General features: G+C 41.6%; 2 protein-coding genes and 1 pseudogene across 2 annotated transcripts; all 3 read left to right on the top strand.

Annotated features, from left to right (window-relative positions):
* The first annotated feature begins 1,021 nt into the window (after positions 1 to 1,021).
* On the top strand, positions 1,022 to 4,871 carry LOC118893977 (gamma-crystallin A-like). Its single transcript, XM_036849658.1, has 3 exons — positions 1,022 to 1,030; positions 2,089 to 2,331; positions 4,578 to 4,871. Exons 1-3 carry the CDS (start codon positions 1,022 to 1,024, stop codon positions 4,869 to 4,871), a joined length of 546 nt encoding a protein of 181 aa, XP_036705553.1.
* On the top strand, positions 3,709 to 4,171 carry LOC118894603 (annotated as a pseudogene).
* A 10,987-nt stretch (positions 4,872 to 15,858) lies between the features above and the next one.
* LOC118894601 (gamma-crystallin B) lies at positions 15,859 to 17,954 on the top strand. Its single transcript, XM_036850952.1, has 3 exons — positions 15,859 to 15,867; positions 15,965 to 16,207; positions 17,679 to 17,954. Exons 1-3 carry the CDS (start codon positions 15,859 to 15,861, stop codon positions 17,952 to 17,954), a joined length of 528 nt encoding a protein of 175 aa, XP_036706847.1.
* The last annotated feature ends 4,116 nt before the right edge of the window (positions 17,955 to 22,070 follow it).

The raw sequence follows: 22,070 nt of genomic DNA, 5'->3' as shown, positions 1-22,070 counted from the left end.
GTTGAGCTTTCTTAGAATCACATTGTTTGGCCATATTGTGGTTAAAAAAACAAGTATGTATCTTATGCTACTTCATTATGACTAGAAGATTGTTGGTTGGAGGATTTGGAGAATATATACTATTTCTGTGTCAGAGCAGACTGGCTTTGTAGGACATTTTACAAATGTTTAGCACTGAACATTTCAGAATGGTGGAGTAGGAGGCAGTTTTCCAAGTTTCAATCCAAAGTAAAATTAAGCTGTCATCGATTGCCCTTACTATGTTCTCACATGGAAATATTTAAACTCATTTCAATAAAGCCTTAAAAGAAAAACAGGTCCAGGCTTTCTTTCAGTAAAATATAAGGACTACTAGGAAATGAAAATGGTCTGGTCTTTCAACACATTTCCAAAATTCTGATTAGGCGCATAGTTGAGCTTATAAATACATGTAGTAACAATTTGACCAAATGAATGTAAGTATAAATTATACCACCTTAAGGTTTTGATGTGTCACCTTTCTGCAGAACAGTTTTCTTTAACATGTGCCAAAACTGGTGTGTGATTTGTTGACTTTTGCTGAAAATGGTGGTGTATTCCGATGTGGTTTTGTAGCTGGGGAGACCAATGCAGCCTTTTCCACACTGGTTCAATTACAGCTGTAACTGAAGTTTACCAGTACACCCGCCACATTAGGTATATCCTCTGGTCTCCGGGTATACTGTCTAACTTCATAGGACTCTGCCCAGTTTTCTTTTGTCTAGCTCTGCTACTTGCAAGGGAACACTTTTTCTTTGTGGCTATTAATGTCTCTCCTCTTAGCATCTGCACATTTTCTTTACATGCTGCCTGAGGACTTTCACAAATGCATCGTGGACATATTGCCAGCTGTAGGTGGCTGTCCCTCCATGGGTCGTGAACCGTGAAGGTGTTTGATTTCAGCTTTCTACATACACACGGGACGACAGAAGAGCTGGGGATTGGGGTCATCCTCTACCCCTGAATATCTGAAGAGCGCTTCTAAACCAATAGGTTGGCAGCGATGGGAAAAGCTTTCAAGCAGTCACCTGGGTCCTATGAAACCGTGTTGCTTCAGGGAGGGAAAACTCAGGCAAATCACCATGCTAGTTTTTGGGTTTTTTTAACATCTTTATTGAAGCATAATTGCTTTACAATGGTGTGTTAGTTTCTGCTGTATAACAAAGTGAATCAGCTATACATATACATATATCCCCATATCCCCTCCCTCTTGTGTCTCCCTCCCACCCTCCCTACCCCACCCCTCTAGGTGGTCACAAAGCACCGAGCTGATCTCCCTGTGCTATGAGGCTGCTTCCCACTAGCTATCTGTTTTACATTTGGTAGTGTATATATGTCCATGCCACTCTCTCACTTTGTCCCAGCTTCCCCTTCCCCCTCCCCGTGTCCTCAAGTCCATTCTCTACGTCTGCGTCTTTATTCCTGTCCTGTCCCTAGGTTCTTCAGAACCATTTTTTTCTTTTCTTTTTTTTTTTTTAGATTCCATATATATGTATTAGCATATGGTATTTGTTTTTCTCTTTCTGACTTACTTCACTCTGTATGACAGACTCTAGGTCCACATGATGCTAGTTTTGAAAACAAAAAGCAACCCTAGAAGCTGGGTTGAGGGGAGAGGGGAATGGGAGGATTCTGTATATTCTCCTACTCCTGGAGCATCTCAGAGAGTCTTGGGAGACCTCTTTCTTTTTAGCCCAAGGAGAAGTGTTTAATCTCAAGACAAAATGTGGCTATTTACAAAATTTGCTGCTTTTCACCAGTAACTCAAAGTTATACATTTACAAATTGATTTTATTTTTTCATCTCATGAAAGTAATATATATTTATATAACAAAAAATTAAAGCAATTGAAAACAACAAAAAGGAGAAATAAAGACATAAAATTAAGACCTATAATCTTGCCATTCATTGATAACCATGATTGACATTTGGGCTTATACATTCACTGTTATAATCTTTTTTTTCCTGCATAAACATACGCCACAGCGTGCCTGCTGAGTGTCTACTGTGGGTGGGGGGGGATGTACCTCCCAGCTGACTCCCTGCTGTCACCTTGCTTTCCACCTGCAGATCACCATCTACGAGGACCGGGGCTTCCAGGGCCGCCGCTACGAGTGCAGCAGCGACTGCCCCAACCTGCAGCCCTGCTTCAGCCGCTGCAACTCCATCCGGGTGGACAGCGGCTGCTGGATGCTCTACGAGTGCCCCAACTACCAGGGCCACCAGTACTTCCTGCGGCGCGGCGACTACCCCGACTACCAGCACTGGATGGGCCTCAACGACTCTGTCCGCCCCTGCCACACAATTCCTTACGTGATTCTTAGTTCAACACAACTCATGTGAAAGCATCACTGATCCATGGCCATAAATTCCTGTTTATAAAAGTCAGTTTGTTTCAACTCAGGACTAGTGTTCACAGTGAAATAGCAAAGCCCAACTCTCAAGCATTTAAAAAAAAAATTGATTGCCTTTACTATGCTCTCATATGGAAACATTTAAACTCATTTCAATAAAGCATTAAAAATGGGCAGATTGTTTTTAGGCACAAGAAATCACAACAATATAGCTTCTAAAGTTGAATTTGGAAGTATCTAGCTGATCCCTAATTTCTAAATAAAAACTACCTTGTTCAGTAAAGAAAAAAATCTATCTAGATCATTATTTCTTAATGAACACTGACAGACTATGGGAGAACAACATAAGTATAATGTATTCTGACTGTATTGGCGATTATTTTCAATACCTTCTTTACGACCTACGGATCTAGAAGCTAGAACAATATGTTTCTGCTTGCAAGTGGCTCCTTGTATTCAGCAGTCATTATCAACTAGTTTTTTACAAGGGTCAGAAAAAGATTATTAATTTTTTAGGATTTCATGGGACATGGTCCTCACCAAAATGCTGTTTAATGTTTTTTAATCACATGGAATTTGTATTTCTACTTTCTGATGACACCAAATTATGTGTCGTGACAAGCAGATTCAAGAAGTGAAACCAAAATTCGGTTACAGAAATTTGCAGATGCAAAAAGAGGTACAAGTAAGATAGAAACTTCTTTGAGGCGAGAAACTCAACTTACAAGTGACTTGGCAAAATGTTGGACATGTGGACTCAGAGTAAATATGAATTGTTGTAAGTGATGGGTGCAAAAGTGACTTAAAAACAAGCTTGAGGGGCTTCCCTGGTGGAGCAGTGTTTGCGAATCTGCCTGCCAATGCAGGGGACACGGGTTCGAGCCCTGGTCCGGGAAGATCCCACATGCCGCAGAGCAACTAAGCCCGTGCGCCACAACTACTGAGCCCGTGTGCCTAGAGCCCATGCTCCGCAACAAGAGAAGCCACTGCAATGAGAAGTCTGCGCACCAAAACGAAGAGTAGCCCCTGCTCACCACAACTAGAGAAAGCCCTCGTGCAGCAATGAAGACCCAACACAGCCAAAAATAAATAAATTAAATAAATAAATTCCAAAATAAAAATATTTAAAAACAAGCTTGAGGAGCTCAGCTCAGTGCTTTGTGATGACCTAGAGGGGTGGGATGGTAGGGGGAGAGAGGCTCAAGAGGGAGGGGATATATGTATATGTATAGCTGATTCACTTTTTTCTACAGCAGAAACTAACACAACGTTGTAAAGCAATTATACTCCAATTAAAAAAAAAATACATCTTTCGCTTAGGCCCGTGGCGCTGGCAGGATGGGCAAGTGTCGCGGTCTTCGTACTGCCAGGAAGCTCCGTAGCCACCGACGAGACCAGAGTGGCATGATAAACAGTACAAGAAAGCCCATTTGGGCACAGCCCTGAAGGCCAACCCTTTTGGAGGTGCTTCTCATGCTAAGGGAATTGTGCTTGAAAAAGTAGGGGTTGAAGCCAAACAGCCAAATTCTGCCATCAGGAAGTGTGTCAGGGTTCAACTAATCAAGAATGGCAAAAAAAATCACCGCCTTTGTACCCAGTGATGGTTGTTTGAATTTTATTGAGGAAAATGATGAAGTTCTGGTTGCTGGATTTGGTCGCAAAGGTCATGCTGTTGGTGACATTCCTGGAGTCCGCTTTAAGGTTGTCAAAATAGCCAATGTCTCTCTTTTGGCCTTATACAAAGGCAAGAAGGAAAGACCAAGATCATAAGTTTTGATAATGAAAGCAGGATAGTAATAAATTTCCATATGCCAAAAAAAAAAAAAACAAAAAAACGAAAACCAAGCTTGATAGGATTCAGTGATACACAGTCATAATGGTAAAGGGAGTTAAAATCCTCTCGGCAGACTCAACTAAATACGGTTGTGACAGTTGTTTTTTTTTTTTTTTACAAAGGAATCCCTTTTATTGACTTTATTTCAATTTCAATTATTGTTTCTTCCACAGGATAGACCACTGGTCAGGTCAGATTTATTTTAAATACTCTCCTTAATTTGTTAGACCAACCATGTAAGGAAAGGATACATATATGACAGGATAGTTTGAAAACCATGCTTCATGAAGCTGCAGGCTGATTGAGTCACTTTTACTGACATCAAGGATGCCCACAACTTATTTTTCATCTTTGGTTTATTGTCACAACAGACTAGCTCTCACAGGATAAAGCTGTATGAGAGACATGGCTATGGAGGCCTGGTGTCCAAGCTCATGGGGGACTGCTCCTGCCTGCAGGACCGCTTCCAGCTCAATGAGCTCCACTCCCTCCACATGCTGGAGGGCTGGTGGGTCCTCTACGAGATGCCCAACTACCAGGGGTGGCAGTACCTGCTGAGGCCAGTGGACTACAGGAGCTACCACGACCGGGGAGGCCTGGATGTCAAAGTCGGCTCTCTGAGATGCGTCATCGATTTGTACTGGGCTGTGTTTTTCTTATTATAATCTACATAGAGTTGCACTAAATATACAGATTGTGTTCCTGGCATTAAGTGATTCTTGTTCATCTTAAATGATAACTGAATTTTAATAAATGGTGACCCTTGGCAACTTATCTGACCCTGAAGGTCAAGTGTCTTGAATGTCTACTTACTTCCTGCTGGTCAGGCAGCAGTAATTATGAAGTCCCCACTCATGTCACGGGAAGGAGGGAGAAACACTGTCTGCCTCTATGACCCACGATCTGAGGGAGAGAGGAAAGAAACATAATGAAAAACTATGAAACCCATATACAGGAGAAAATATAGAACCAATTGTGGCTGGGACACCAAAGACAAAGGATTGCTGGAGAGGTTAGGGCAGCTGAAGTTTCAGGTAAGATTAGTCAAGAAAAGTTGAGTGAAAAGAGAAGTTTTAAGCAGAATTCCCAAAGTAGAGAAGGTCAAGTACGCATGATGAGGTCATCTGGGAGGAGAAGTGTTAAAAAGAGTTAAAGGGCCTGGGGCTCACCGCTACCAGAGAAAGCCCACACGCAGCAACGAAGACCCAACTCAGCCAAAAATTAATTAATTAATTAATTTTTTAAAAAAAGAGTTAAAGGGCCTGAGTTGTTATCCTGCCTCTGCTACTTACTAATAAAATGCCCCTCAGTCTCAGGTAAACTAGGATGGTTGGTTACTCCACTGCCTAGCTTATCTCTTCGAGCAAGTCATTTCTTATTCTCTCTGTGCCTAAATTGCCTTATTGAAAACTACAGGTGATAATAAATTCCTGTCTCACTAATTTCCAGGATAATTATGATGAAAAGCTGGGGAAAGATTGTGAACATACTTTGTTATCTTTAAATGTTTGTACAAATATAAATGTAAGAAATTAATGTATTCTCAGGGTTTCCTCAAATTCAACAGTACAGTATAGTCATCTTTATCTTGGACTCCAATATGAACTTTTATCAAGATTCAATTATGGAAGACTCAACTCTGCAGAGTGAAGTAAGAATATTTGTTATCCTGCATACGTCTGGAATTTCTTTCCACTAGAGTAGAGCTGCTCTCTCAGAATGCTAATTCTTTTTACAAATTTACATAAGCAAAAATAGTGCTCTGTCCCAGTTAACTTCTTCATAGAAATTGAGAAGCTAATTTTAAAATTCATATGAAATTGCAAGGGACCCAGAATAGCCAAAACATTCTTGAGAAAAGAACAGAGTAGGAGTACTCACACTTCTTAATTTCAAAACTTACCACAAAGCAACAGTAATCAAGACAGCAGTGTACTGGCACAGGGTAGACATAGAGATGAATGGAATAGACTTGAGAGTCTAGAAATAAACCCATATGTCTATGCTCAACTGATTTTTTTTTTAAATTTTTATTTATTTATTTATTTTTTATTTATTTATGGCTGTGTTGGGTCTTCGTTTCTGTGCGAGGGCTTTCTCTAGTTGTGGCAAGTGGGGACCACTCTTCATCGCGGTGCGCAGGCCTCTCACTATCGCGGCCTCTCTTGTTGCGGAGCACAGGCTCCAGATGCGCAGGCTCAGTAATTGTGGCTCACGGGCCTAGTTGCTCTGCGGCATGTGGGATGTTCCCAGACCAGGGCTCGAACCCGTGTCCCCTGCATTGGCAGGCAGATTCTCAACCACTGCGCCACCAGGGAAGCCCTCAACTGATTTTTGACAAGGGTGCTAAGACCATTCAATGGGGAAAGAATAGCTTTTCAACAAATGGTGCTGGGACTACTGGATATCCAAATGCAAAAGAATAAAGTTAGACCCCATTTCATACCACATATAAAAATTAACTCAAAATAAATCAAAGAACTCAAACTATAAAACTCTTAGAAGAAAAGAGAGACATACATCTTTGTGATCTTTTATTAGGCAATGATATCTTAAATATGACCAAAAGCACAAGCAACAACAATAAAAATAATAAATTGGACTTCATCAAAATTAAAACCTTTTATGAATCAAAGGGTATTATCAAGAAAGTGAAAAGACAGCCCACTGAATGGGAGAAAATATTTACAAACTTTTTATCTGGTAAGAGTCTAGTATCCAGAATATATAAAAACTCTTAAAACAACAACAGAAAGATAAACAACACAATTAAAATATGGGCAAAGGATTTGAATATCATCTTTATGAAGAAGATATACAAATAGCCAAGAAGCTACTGAAAAGATGCTCAGCATTATTAGTCATTAGGGAAATTCAAATCAAACCACAGTGGGGTAGCACTCAATAGCCACTCAGATGGTTATAATAATTTTAGGAAAAAAAAACAGAAAATAACAGATGTTAGTAAGGATGTGGAGAGATTGGAACTCTCATAAATAGCTGGTGGGAATGGAAAATGTTGCAGCCACTGTGGAAAACGGTTTGGTATTTCCTCAAATAGTTAAATAAAGTTATATGACTCAGCAATTCCACTCTGATGTTTATACTCCAAAGAATTGAAAATGAGTGTTCAAACAAAAATGTATACTTGGGGACTTCCCTGGTGGTGCAATGGTTAAAAATCTGCCTGCCAATGCAGGGGACATGGGTTCAAGCCCTGATCCAGGAAGATCTCACATGCCGTGGAGCAACTAAGCCCGTGCGCCACAACTACTGAGCCTGCACTCTAGAGCCCACGAGCCACAATTACTGAGCCCGTGTGCCACAACTACTGAAGCCCATGTGCCTCGAGCTCATGCTCTGCAACAAGAGAAGCCACCACCATGAGAAGCGTGCGCACTGCAACGAAGAGTAGCCCCCACTCGCTGCAACTAGAGACAGCCCGCACCCAGCAATGAAAACCTAAAGCAGACAATAAATAAATAAATAAATAAATAAATAAATAAATAAATTTATTTTAAAAAAAAGTATACATGATTGTTCATAGCAGCACTATTCACGATAGCCAGAAGGTGAGAACAACCCAAATGTATATCAGTGGATGATTGGATAAATGAAATGTGATATATCCAAACAATGGAATATTATTTGGCCATAAAAAGGAATGATGTACTGATACATGCTACAACATGGATGAACCTTGAAAACATTATGCTAAGTGAAAGAAGCCAGTCACATAAGACCACATATTATAGGATTCATTTATATGAAATAACTAGAATAGGCAAATCTAGAGACAGTAAGTGGATTCATGGGTTGCTTAGGTGTGGGGGATGGATGGATAAAGGAATGAAAACTAAAGAGTACAGGACTTCTCACTGTGGGATGGGCATACTCTAAAATTGACTGTGGTGATGGTTGCACATAACTGTGAATATACTAAAACCATTGAATTATACACTTTAAATGGGCAAACTGTATGGTATGTGAATTATATCTCAACAAAGCTGTTTAAAAATAGTAATGCCCGGCACAGAACCTTAAGTAATAAATAATCTTTTAGAATAAGATTCCTTCTTGCTGACGGAACATATGGTATAAATTATAAATATGAAGATACACATATTATTAAACTGCTGTGGCTCTTACCAATACCAAATATACAGAAAGATTTGTTGTTTTGCCGCTAGCTTAGTTAAACCATAGTGTGTTGTCCTTTGTTGGGTGACTAATGAAATATGAGCTCTGCTTTTTTTTTAAAAAAAAGGAAAACCCAGGTGAGATGTCTCACTGAAAATAATTTTAACCTGAGGTTTTGTTTTGTTTTGCTTTAATCTAGTGAACTTAGGGGTTTAGAAAACAGCATTTTATCTAAGAAAGCTCGGTGTGCCACAAATTTTCTTCTCTATAAAATAAGGGGTGTGGACAAGAGGAGCTCCATGTTTCCTTCCAGCTCTGATTCTTTAAGACTGTATTAGGTTTCAAGGTGGAGCATCTCAATGGTTACCAATGTAGGCCTTGAGGTCCATGGACATGGTTTCTGGCTTGACCACCTAATGGCTGTGTGACCTTGAGCAGTTACTTATGCTCCCTAAGCCTCAGTTTTCCCACTTGCACGTTCTTATGAGGAATAAATGAGATGCCTCCTGTAAAGAAGCTCAATAAACAGTAGTCATCACTCCATCAGTTTTACCTTGTTATGCTATATACATGGACTTCATAAAAAAGGGAGGGGGGCAAAGTAAATTAGCTATTTTCTAAAAAAAATTCTCTAATTCAAGGAAATGTGAACATCCTCAATGTCCTTTTAATAGTCACCCATTACTGCTGTCTTAGAAGGCTACACATAAATCAGTGACTCAGGGATTAAGGAGCCCTTTGCAGTCAGTTAATGCTGAGATCCTAGAGCCAGGCTGAAGAAATCAGCCTGGCAGCAATCAGTCAATTGAAGAATCCACTAGAATTTACCAGAATTCCTGTTAAAGCCAAATATTCTCAAGGTTGGTAGGGATAACAGGCTACTTTGGTGTTAGGCCCTTTACAAATTAAAAAAAAAAAAAAGAATGACATTGAATCTACTATGAGAAGTGTATAATTAGGGAAAATATAAGCTATGCACATCTAGAAACATAACCTCTAAAACAAGTCATTGTTATATGCAGAAACAATTAGTTTAGGCCTTCAAGGCTGACACACCTGAGTTCAATTCCCAGTGCCTCTACTTACTAGCTGTGTGTACCTTTTTGAATTTGTTTCTCATAGTGATCAGTATGTAATTAGACTTGGTCAACTGGGGACCCTGGCCTGGAATGGGTGTTCAGAGAGCCTCCTCTGGCCTCCTCCAGATACCATCTTCCCCACAGGACAGGAATGTGTGGAACAACAGGGACATGCCCACACGTCTTCTAGACCACACTCCTTATACCTGGAGCTCCAGGATTTCCTCCATTTACACCTTTGCTTCCAAAATCTAAGAGAGAGTCTTCACGCACTCACCCAAGGACACTGGTACTCAAAGGGCAGCTGTTTGGGGGGCATGGTTGGCATGGGGGGGGTGGAGCATGTGGATGGAGCTTGGATATGTGAGGGAGTGAGAAGGGAGGAGGGCGGTCCATGGGGTGGTGGAGGGGGCCTCTATTTATGCTCTTGCCCTGGATCTCTCAAATATTTGGGGAAGTCCTGATAATAATTGTGCTGTGTTAGCTACATGATGCACTCTATATAAGATTCCTGGTACAATGTCTAGAACACACTAAACACTCTTCATACAGTAGGCTGTCATTATTAACTATTATTATTTCCATCATCATGAGCCAAGTGAGTGCTGTAAAGTTTGCTGCAGGTTCAATCCTACCTACTTAAGTGAGAGCAGATGTGGCTTCCTTCAGCAGGATCATGTCAATGATGTGCTGATGAACTCAAGAGGTTTCATCTGGGAGACACATAAGAGGTTACCAGAGAAAGAAGTCTGCAAACGCTTCAGGAAAACCCAGCTGACAAACTAAAACATTTGTATGGGGGAAGGGAGGCAGGGAGGGTAATGAACTATTTCCACAGAGCCTTCTAACGGGCCTCAGGTAAATTTAATGGCTCTTTTTTTTTAATTTATTTATTTCTTACTTATTTTTATTTATTTTTGGCTGTGTTGGGACTCCCCTGGTGGCGCAGTGGTTAAGAATCCGCTTGCCAATGCAGGGGACACGGGTTCGAACCCTGGCCCGGGAAGATCCCACATGCCGCAGAGCAACTAAGCCCGTGTGCCACAACTACTAAGCCTGTGTCCTAGGGTCCGAGAGCCACAACCACCAAGCCCGTGTGCCACAACTACTGAAGCCCATGCGCCTGGAGCCCGTGCTCTGCAACAAGAGAAGCCACCGCAATGAGAAGCCCACGCACCGCAATGAAGAGTAGTGCCAGCTCGCCGCAACTAGAGGAAGCCCGCGCACAGCAACGAAGACCCAATGCAGCCAAAAAATAAATAAATAAATAAAATAAACAAATTAAAAAAAAAAAATCAACACGAGGCACGAGGGCTCTTCGTTGCAGCACGCGGGCTTCTCTCTAGTTGTGGTTTTTTCTCTCTCTAGTTGTGGCACACAGGCTCCAGGGCACGTGGGCTCTGTAGCTGTGGCACACAAGCTCTCTAGTTGAGGCACACAAGCTCTGTAGTTGTGGCACGCAGGCTTTGTTGCCCCGCGGCATGTGGGATCTTAGTTCCCTGACCAGGGATCAAACCCACGTCCCCTGTATTGTAAGGCAGATTCTTTACCACTGGACCACCAGAAAGTCCCTTAATGGCTCTTAAATGAACTATTTTGTTTTTGGAAGAAACCAGGGTTATATTAGATCCATTCAAATATTTTGACATGCAAGTCTATGTATTTTGGTGCATGAGTTTGTTTAACCATGAGTTCCTAAAGAACTTTAAATGGTTTTTAAATTTTTTTTAATTTTAAAAATTTAAATAAGACCTGTCTTTTTTAAAACAAGTTTTACAGTTCTTTTTAAAGGAAAAACAAAAAACTTGTATATAACTTTAAACTTGGTATTCAAATATTTGTGCTAAAAGGCTCATTGGCTCAGTCCCTTAATCTCCCACATATTTTAGACTGGGGTGTTGGCTGACACTACAAAGAGACAGAACAAAGCATGTCTTGCAGCATCCAGGACCCAATGTCTTATTCCATTGACCCATCCATCTTCTAAAATGCAAGGAAATGGCTGGGAATCTCATTATTTTTCTTCGCAAAAATGTTGCTCATCACCTTTTCTTTCATTTTTGTTCGCTTTCTCAGGCCATCTCTCCTGTCTCTCTCCTTTAGCAGTTAAAGGTAAGTTCTGAGACCTTCACGGGAGAGCTCTGGTGGTGCTCTAACACCTCCCCTCCCCTCAGGAAGGCCTCCCTGCTGCCAGCCTACAGCAGCCTGCCCAATTTCTGGGCCATTTTTACCTCCCTTCAAGTTTTCCCAGGTCACCAAGGACCAGACAGGAGTGGAGGCTATCAGAACCAGGGGACGTGGTAGAGGACTGAGTGGGAGAGAATGATGGCTGTGTCTCTGAACATCCACACAGGTGACCTCATGTGGGCAAGTTATTGTTTTCCTAAATAAAATCAGAATCATGTGCAATAAAATGGGCATCACTTGCTTAACTGTTTTTCTTGTTTCCAGGACTCTATCCATATAATTAATTAGTAAATAATCATGGGGGATAGAGAAGTGTGACATGGCCATTACCCTTAAGTTTATTACCTTGTTGAAGACACTAAACCAGGCTGGGAAAACTGGACAGCTACATATAAAAGAATGAAATTAGAACACTCCCTAACACCATACACAAAAAATAAACTCAAAATGGATTAAAGACCTAAATGTAAGGCCAGACACTATAAAACTCTTAGAGGAAAACATAGGCAGAACACTCTATGACATAAATCACAGCAAGATCCTTTTTGACCCACCTCCTAGAGAAATGGAAATAAAAACAAAAATAAACAAATGGGACCTAATGAAACTTAAAAGCTTTTGCACAGCAAAGGAAACCATAAACAAGACCAAAAGACAACCCTCAGAATGGGAGAAAATATTTGCAAATGAAGCAACTGACAAAGGATTAATCTCCAAGATTTACAAGCAGCTCATGCAGCTCAATAACAAAAAAACAAACAACCCAATCCAAAAATGGGCAGAAGACCTAAATAGACATTTCTCCAAAGAAGATATACAGATTGCCAACAGACACATGAAAGAATGCTCAACATCATTAATCATTAGAGAAATGCAAATCAAATCTATAATGAGATATCATCTCACACCGGTCAGAATGGCCATCATCAAAAAATCTAGAAACAATATATGCTGGAGAGGGTGTGGAGAAAAGGGAACTCTCTTGCACTGTTGGTGGGAATGTAAATTGATACAGCCACTATGGAGAACAGTATGGAGGTTCCTCAAAAAACTAAAAATAGAACTACCATACGACCCAGCAATCCCACTACTGGGCATATACCCTGAGAAAACCATAATTCAAAAAGAGTCATGTACCAAAATGTTCATAGCAGCTCTATTTACAATAGCCAGGACATGGAAGCAACCTAAGTGTCCATCGACAGATGAATGGATAAAGAAGATGTGGCACATATATACAATGGAATATTACTCAGCCATAAAAAGAAATGAAATGGAGGTATTTGTAGTGAGGTGGATGGAGTTAGAGTCTGTCATACAGAGTGAAGTAAGTCAGAAAGGGAAAAACAAATACAGTATGCTAACACATATATATAGAATCTAAGGAAAAAAAAAAAAAAGGGCATGAAGAACCTAGTGGCAAGATGGGAATAAAGACACAGACCTACTAGAGAATGGACTTGAGGATATGGGGAGGGGGAGGGGTAAGATGTGACACGGTGAGAGAGTGGCATGGACATATATACACTACCAAATGTAAAATAGATAGCTAGTGGGAAGCAGCCGCATAGCACAGGGAGATCAGCTCGGTTGTTTGTGACCACCTAGAGGGGTGGGATAGGGAGGGTGGGAGGGAGACGCAAGAGGGAAGAGATATGGGAACATATGTATATGTATAGCTGATTCACTTTGTTATAAAGCAGAAACTAACACACCATTGTAAAGCAATTATACTCCAATAAAGATCTTAAAAAAAAATATGAATGATATAATGTTTTTAACCACTGGTATTACTTTGCAATTTACCAGGTGCTTTCAAGTCCATTATCTCCTTTGATTTTCATTGTCATTCCTATTTTACAAATGGGGAAACTGGGGCTTGGGGAAGATAAGTGGATTTCCAAAGATTACACAAGCAGTAACTGCAGGAGTATGGATGGATGGATGCTGCCGTTGTTCCCTGAATGTGTTCACCAGAAATAGTGCCTATTCAAGAATTTCATGGTGCTTGTAAGTACTGTGAAAGAAAAAAGAGAGAGAGAGCTTTAGAAGAAGCAGTGTGAATGCAAAGCATGGGCTAGGCAGGTAGGTGGTCACAGGTAGGGTCGTTTGCAAGCACTTGCTCCTCCACTAAGCAATGATGCAGGCCCCGAATGCACCACTCACCCCCTGCCTGACCCAGTCCAGATCCCTGACGCTCTAACATCAGAAGCTGACTATACACGTAAAAGGGCTTGTGTGTAGGCCTCTGACTCAATCTTTCCCATGACTTTGGAGTCAGCAGGTAAAGCTGTCTCTCTCACCAACCTCTTGAGCCAATACAGTCAGCCCTCTGTATCCACGAGTTCTGCATCAATGGATTCAACCAACCACAGATCTAAAATATTCGAGAAAATTTTCAGAAATTTTCAAAAAGCAAAACTTGAATTTGCCGCACACTGGCAACTATTTACATATCATTTACACTGTATTCACAACTACTTACACAGCATTTACACTGTAGTAGGTATCATAAGTAGTCTAGAGATGATTTAAAGTATATGGGAGGACTGTGTAGGTTATATGCAAATACTACTCCATTTTGTATAAGGGACTTGAGCATCTGCAGATTTTGGTATCCATGGGAGTTCTGGAGCCAACCCACGGATACCGAGGGACGGCCTGCTTTATTTCTAGTATTTTATTTGATCCCTAAAATATCTTAATATAACTGTTTGCCTCAGGGCTCTGTTAGTGCTGCCACCAGTTTTGCAAGAGGTCAGGATGAATTCTACACTGTCACATGACATAGGCTATGAAATAGACTGGAGCCAGCCTGTAAACACCTATACTCTTTATCGTCCCATGGAGGGTCATGCCAGGGCCTGGGTATCTGCTGGATACTGTGTTGGTTCTATTCCAACAGGGGGACTCCTACTCACTGTGGGTTCCCCTTTTTATAGGAAGAGCCTTAGGTAGTAAACCTATTACATGTTAACATAAATAACATATTTTATGAATAATGACCATATTTTCCAAAGCAAAAACAATGAAAAGACTGGAATTGCTTTACATTTTACCAAATCCCTTTAATGTCATATAGGCTCTGGAAAAACTCCACTGTACACTTGTGAAGGAATAAGAGTGAAAAGGGCAAATAACATCTTGGTATTGTTATGAAAACTGTTCTGACCATATGAACCCCTTGAAAGTGTCTTGGGGACCTTAGAGGTCCCCATATCACACTGTGAAATCCATACTATCAAGATACTCTGTTGTCTGGCCTGGTATCAAGATGCTCTGTTGTCTGGTACTGTCTAGCATCTCAAAAGTCTGAGGAAGTAGAGGGTGTGGTACCTTGAGGGTTTCTACATCACTCCTTACACTAACTCAAATCACCCTTATCAAGTGAGCAAGAGTTTATCATGGTGAAGAGGAAAGATAGATCTTAGGACATTTGAAGGAGCCCAGGGACCCCAAAGAGCGAGCAATCTCTGGGCAGCCACCAGCAGAAGGAAGGATGTGGGCTCCAAGGGAGATGTGAGACAGGAAAGCCACAGCAATCTGCTTTCTTTCAGGTCAAAGCCAAGGACTGAGGGCCTACTATGTGCCCAGCCCCTGCTCTAGGGCTCAGGGGCAGAAAGGAAAAAGAGAGAATTCCTGGCCTCAGGGAGCCCACAAATTTCCAGTCAAGTATCAATTTTACTCAAGATAGGCCCCCAAACAACAACATCAATGATCACAGAATCTTGAATTTGAACTACGCTTTATGCTTTTCAAAGCATTTTCACAGATTACTTGATTCCCTCTTCCTTAAGATTTCTTATTATTTAAATTCTGGTTTTCAAGAAGTATTTTTGTTTTGTTTTGTTTTGTTTTTAAACACCAGTCCCTGAGCAGAACACGTGGTTTAGTTTAATTACCTTTAAGGAGTCAATTAAGCAGACCAGGCTATAAAATAAAAGCATGGGGATAGAATTTCGCTCATCCTTCTAAACGCTAAAGACTTTTCATTTTGGTGGCAACAGCAGCTTTTGTGAATTAGAACAACCCGAACCTACCAGAAAGAATAAGAGTAAACATTCAGCTAACCACAGTGACCAGGGGGAGGGAGAGCGGAGAGCTTGCAAATCCCCTTACTCACCGAAATGGGCTCCTTTTGTGTGATTTCCTGCGGAGGCAGCAGTCAGGGCTGCTATTTATACAGCGGCCCTCCCCCTAGTCCCACACTGCATCCAGCGAACACCTCCTGCTCCCTCTCTCCAGAATGGGAAAGGTAAGTGCTGGGTACCTGATGCTCAATCTTTGCCGCGTCGCGGCATCTTCAGAGGGGATGCAAATCGCTTCATGCTTCCACATTTCCCATTTTGCAGATCACCTTCTACGAGGATCGGGGCTTCCAGGGCCGCTGCTACGAGTGCAGCAGCGACTGCCCCAACCTGCAGCCCTACTTCAGCCGCTGCAACTCCATCCGGGTGGACAGCGGCTGCTGGATGCTCTACGAGCGCCCCAACTACCAGGGCCACCAGTACTTCCTGCGGCGCGGCGACTACCCCGACTACCAGCAGTGGATGGGCCTCAACGACTCCGTCCGCTCCTGCCGCCTCATCCCCCCAGTGAGTGTGGCTCTGTCTTTGCCTTCCTCTCTTTGGAAATCAAAGCCATTAAAAACTGTCAGCCTTCAACCAAATCGTTCCACCTGGAGAGCAGAAAGGGGGAGTGACCCCAATGCATGCAGTCAGTTCTAGAAGGGTGTCCCAGATAGCAAGCTGTTCTTCATGAACTCTGTGGTGGTTTTCTTAAAATCACATATTCCCAGTGTTTCATGTTTTAAACGGAATCAAAAATGAAAAGACTCATTAACAAAAAGCAGAACATAGAAGAGACGGAAGTTATCATCTGTTCGAGACAGAATTTCTTTTTTTTGTATTGAAGTATAGTTGATTTACAATGTTCTGTTAATGTCTGCTGTACAGCAAAGTGATTCAGTTATACATACATACATTCTTTGTTTTATATTCTTTTCCATTATGGTTTTTCACCAGATACTGAATATGGTTCTCTGGGCTATACAGTAGGACCTTGTTGTTTATCCATTCTATATATAATAGTTTGCCTCTGCTAACCTCAAACTACTCCCACTCCAAGATATAATTTCTTTTCTTTTTTTTTCAAGATATAATTTCTTAAAGTGGTCATTCCAAGCCATATCAACTCAGAAATCCAATAGATCACAACTTATAAACACAAGCTGGTTCTGTTTAATTGATAAAAATACTTTTGCTTGCTTTGGCTTACTTTTCTATTTGATTATCCTGCTAGAGAAGACAGGCCCCCTGGCTTCTATTCTGATTTTGTAGGCAGTACCTATTAGCTCACCTAGAGGTAGAAATTAGAGGAAAGGCCACATCCAAAAATAAACTTTGAGATTCAGTCTTTCCTAGAGAGTGATGGCAGAGCTCTTAGAAGAATGTGTAGAAGTGTGGGAGCATGAGATATGGTGTCATCCAAACAGAGCTGCAAGAAGACCATTCCTGCTGCTGAGGGAATGAGGAAGTGGAGGGTAGGAGGCCAGAAAGGAAGCTTAAGAGTCACATAGATGGAAATTTGAACTGCAAATGAAGTTATGAAAAGAGATGTAGGGAAGATGTGTCATCTTATTTTTTTACAAGAGCTTAATAATCCATAGTATGCATGAAAACCAAAACATTAGTCTTACAGAAAATAGCTAAATGTTGATTCCTTTATAACAAGGGTAATATATCAAATGAGGCTTCACTTTCCAATGACGCTCACTTTTCTCCTTTGAGAGGGACGTTCTCTAATAACAAGCACTAAAATGATCAGTTTTATTTTAGACAAACCTAAATTCCCAAGGACAGAGACTGGTGCATAGCAGTTGAAGAGCTGCTAAGTTCTGTTCCTAGCTTAGCCCATCCACCGTGAGATTCACGGCTGGGCGATGGGGACCAGGAAGGCTCCTTAACTCCGCAACATGGTTGTGGTGAAAGCAGGCTTGGACTAAGGGAACTTTAATTTCTCTCTATTTGTGTTCACTTACTTTTTCTTTTCTGTCTGCCACCCTAGCACACCGGCACTTACAGAATGAGAATCTATGAGAGAGATGACTTCAGAGGACAAATGTCAGAGATCACAGACGATTGTCTCTCTCTTCAGGACCGCTTCCACCTCACTGAGATCCACTCCCTCAACGTGCTGGAGGGCTCCTGGGTCCTTTACGAGCTGCCCAACTACAGGGGAAGGCAGTACCTTCTGAGGCCGGGAGAGTACAGGAGATATCTTGACTGGGGGGCGATGAATGCCAAAGCTGGTTCTTTAAGACGGGTGACAGATTTTTACTGAAGTATTTTCATTCTCCATTTTTCTCCTTTAGAATCTAATAAAAGATTTAGCTTGTGTTTCTGGCACTAATAGAGTCCTGCCTTTCTTTTAATCTATTAGGACTTCAAAAGCAATAATGTCACTTGGCCAGACATGATAACATATGTTTTCAAGATGGGGAACAACCTCTTATAAGGGGAATTAAGTAGAGGATATTATTGCCAGCATTCTTTTAAAGGCTAGGCCATGTAGGCTCAAAGTTCAGTTCAACTGGGCTCAACCCATTTGTGGTTAATCTTACAAAGATATCTTTACAGTTACAATAATAAACAAGTACTTATTGAAACACCTCAAGTTATCCCTCCAGGTTATCCCCACCATCTTCCCTATAGAGTCCAAGTCTTAATTGATAAGGAAAGCCATTCTCATCTAGACTCTTACTTTAGCCCCATAAACAAACAAATAAATGAACTGGTCCTCTTACCTACTGCACTCCTTATCCTTCTAACAGCTTCCATCCCTTTTCTCCCATTTCCAATACCTCATACCTCCATGAGATTTCCCAATAGAATTCACTGTCTCTTTGCTATATGTGCTTTGTACAAAATTTTCAGGATTTTTACCAAAAACCATATGCACATAGGAAAACTCTGCCTCCTATCATTTTTTTTTTTTCTGGCCATGCTGCATGTGGGTCTTAGTTCCCCTTCCAGGGATCGAACCCACACCCCCTACAGTGGAAGCACGGAGTCTTAACCACTGGACGGCCAAAGTAGTCCCTGCCTCCCATCATTTTAATGGGAGTAAAGTACTGTGACCATATATGAAAAATAAGGGACTTCCCTGGTGATGCAGTGGTTAAGAATCCTCCTGCCAATGCAGGGGATACGGGTTCCATCCCTGGGCTGGGACGATCCCACATGCCGCAGAGCAACTAAGCCTGTGCACCACAACTACTGAGCCTGAGTTCTAGAGCCCGCATGCCACAAGTACTGAAGCTTGCACGCTCTAGGGCCTGCATGATGCAACTACTGAGCCTGCGTGCTGCAACTACTGAAGCCCATGCACCCAGAGCCTGTGCTCCGCAACAAGAGAAGCCACTGCAATGAGAATCCCGGGCACCGCAATGAGAAGTAGCCCCTGCTGGCCACAACTAGGGAAAGCCCACACGCAGCAATGAAGACCCAATGCAGCCAAACTAATAATAATAATAATAATAAAGAAAAATAATACTAAATCAAAAAAGGGCACTAAAATTTTCTGGAGAAGTTTGCTTGTTTGATTGATTTGTTTTCTTTATTTTAAAAACATAGATTAAGGTCACTAATAAAAAATTACAACATAATAAATTAAATAAATTAAAAATAGGGGAATGAAAAAATTGGGTCAGAAGAAAAGCAAGAGAGAGAGAGAGAGATGGAGCCAGGAGTGAAGCTTGAGCCCAAACTGGGGGCTATAAACGCACTTTGGTGGCTGAAGTTAGAACCAGATTTGGATCCAGCAGCCAAGACGTAGAAGGAAACATGATCAGTTCCATGACTGACAGAGTCCATAAGACAAATAAATTAATTCTTCAATTAATTCCCAGTACTGAAACCTAAAAGAAAATTTTCTTGTGGGTCCTAGTAAAGAAGATACTGAGTAAACAACGTCCTCAATAACATCCTGTGATAATTAAATACGGTTCTTAGCACTGTTTCTTATAAAGTTCCCCAATGAAGCTGACAGCTTCAGGTCAAAATTCATCTGAAGTACCCCATCCATTGAGATTCTAATAAATGGCTCAAAGCTCATCTCACAGCAGGTGGGAGACTTATGTACCCACTTCTTCCAACACACATATACCCAATGTTTCTTGGAATTCTGGAGAGGAGACGAGTTGTTTATGTTTTTCCAGTTACTCTCCACTCTGAACTCCTGCCTTGTCATTGAGTGGATCCACACTGACCCAAAGTGGAGACATAGTGCCTTTTCCTTGAACTCCTGAACCATTTCTCACATAAAGCATTAATGTGTGCAGCCAGCTTTGTTATAGAGGTTGTGAGGGGAGAGATGCAAGTTTAGATCACAATAGCACAACAGTATCAAGTTTAATATTGGATGACCCTGCTCTAGTCTGCAAGCTCCAGCCTCCTGCTGGGTGGCCTGGTCTTTCCCTTCCTTGCTCCTCTCTTCTCTGTCCTTAGATGTACCCACATGGTTGCTCATTCTCTGTAGAGTCTCCTTCCATTTCACGCATTCAAGGGCTCCATAACCACCACCCAAGTGGCTTATTACCAGAGCAAGCATATAATTTGTTGCTTATCCTGAGTCATTTTTGAGAGTGAGTGTGTTCTATTAAGGATTACACTGGAGCAAGAAGCATGAACCAGGACCGTTCCAGGCAAGCTGAGGCACATGGTAAGGCTCTTTATAAAGGTTCCGTCCCTGGAAAATAGATTCTTGTATTATTTGATATTAATTGTTCCTAAATCTCAGCTCTTTAACCTTTAAACTCCCAAAACTAGTGTTGGCTTCCTGGAGACATTAGCCAGGGTCTTCTGTCAATAATAATACAGCAAACATGAATGAGAAAGCCAAAAGCTTCTTGCAGTGCCAAGTTTTACATTATTTGCCTAGTAGGCTTAAAATCACAGACATCAGACATGGAAATTATCCTGAAACACCTGAAATGAAGGCACATAAAATTAGAGACCCTGGATCTCATTGATCAAGTTTGCAAGTTGCTTCCCTTCCTGCGGCACAGGCAAAGAGAATGCTATCCACCCTCTAATCCCAACTTAAAGAAAAGGTCAACAGTGGGGAGTGGCCAGGGAAAGACATTATGCCCAAACTAACTCCTAATCTACCCTTCCTCCTTCTCTCTATCCTCTCTCCAAACACTGGGACCTTGAAGAGATGAGTGTCTGAGGTGAAAGCAGAGAAGGGATACCCTACAGGATCCCACTAACCTTCTCCCCATGAAGATGAACCAACAATTTGAGATAACCCTGGTATCAGCCTACATACCCTACACACACTAGTATTTCCTGTATATCCTAGTTTGTTATAAGTCCAGATTTTAAAGCTTTTTCTTCCCTTTTTTTCCTCTTTTCTCCCTTTGAATCCACTGTGTCTTCTGGACTAACCTTACAAAAGTTCCACCAAGCACAGAAACTGAAGTAGCAGCTATTCCATAAAAGTGTCAAGACCCCACTCTATTGAGCTACACCCTCAAAATGTTCTCCTCACTATGGGTTCCCTCTCCAGTTTTCCTTCCCCATTGTCAAGGGGTAGGTCCTGATGTAAGCAGGTGTCTTATTCCATCCCCTCTGGACTTTTGGAGTTCAAATTTTCTTCTTTGTGGGTTTGTTAAAGCAAAACTGACAGTCACAACCACCTGTTGCTTAAACAAGAAGGCGTATTGTTTTTGTTTCTTTTTTTCAAATATTTATTTTATTTTTGTTTTTTTATTTTGGGCTGTGTGGGGTCTTAGTTACAGCACGTGGGATGTTCGTTGCAGCATGTAGACTTCTTAGTTGCAGCATGCATGTGGGATCTAGTTCCCCGACCAGGGATCGAGCTCTGGTCCCCGGCATTGGGAGCATGGGGTCTTAGCCATTGGACCACTGGGGAAGTCCCAAGACGTATTGTTCTTGTCGATGAAAAATTAATCAGTCAATTTAAGAAAGAATTGGAAACTTTTATTCGAGCCAAATTTGAGGATTATAACCTGGGAAGAGCATCTCAGGAAGCTCTGAGAACTGTTCCGCCTGTTAGAAGTCAAGACACAGTGTATATATAAGTTTTTTGAGACAGAGGGCTGTACATTAAATGACATATTATCGACAGTTTACATAATCCACATTTAAGCGCCATTGTGGTGGGTCACGTGACCCTTTACAAGCTCTAGAGGGAATGTTGGACTTATCTGGTGGCACAGTGGTTAAGAATCCACCTGCCAATTCAGGGGACACAGGTTCGAGCCCTGGTCCAGGAAGATCCCACATGGCGCAGAGTAACTAAGCCCGTGTGCCACAACTACTGAGCCTGCGCTCTAGAGCCCGTGAGCCACAACTACTGAAAAGCACGCTGCCTAGAGCCCATGCTCCACAACAAGAGAGGCCACAGCAATGAGAAGCCCGCACACCGTAACGA

The sequence above is a fragment of the Balaenoptera musculus genome, chromosome 4 (assembly GCF_009873245.2).
Source record: "Balaenoptera musculus isolate JJ_BM4_2016_0621 chromosome 4, mBalMus1.pri.v3, whole genome shotgun sequence".
Lineage (NCBI taxonomy): Eukaryota > Metazoa > Chordata > Mammalia > Artiodactyla > Balaenopteridae > Balaenoptera > Balaenoptera musculus.
The sequence above is the reverse complement of the archived record's forward strand: the minus strand, read 5'-3'. Positions and strand labels throughout refer to the sequence as shown.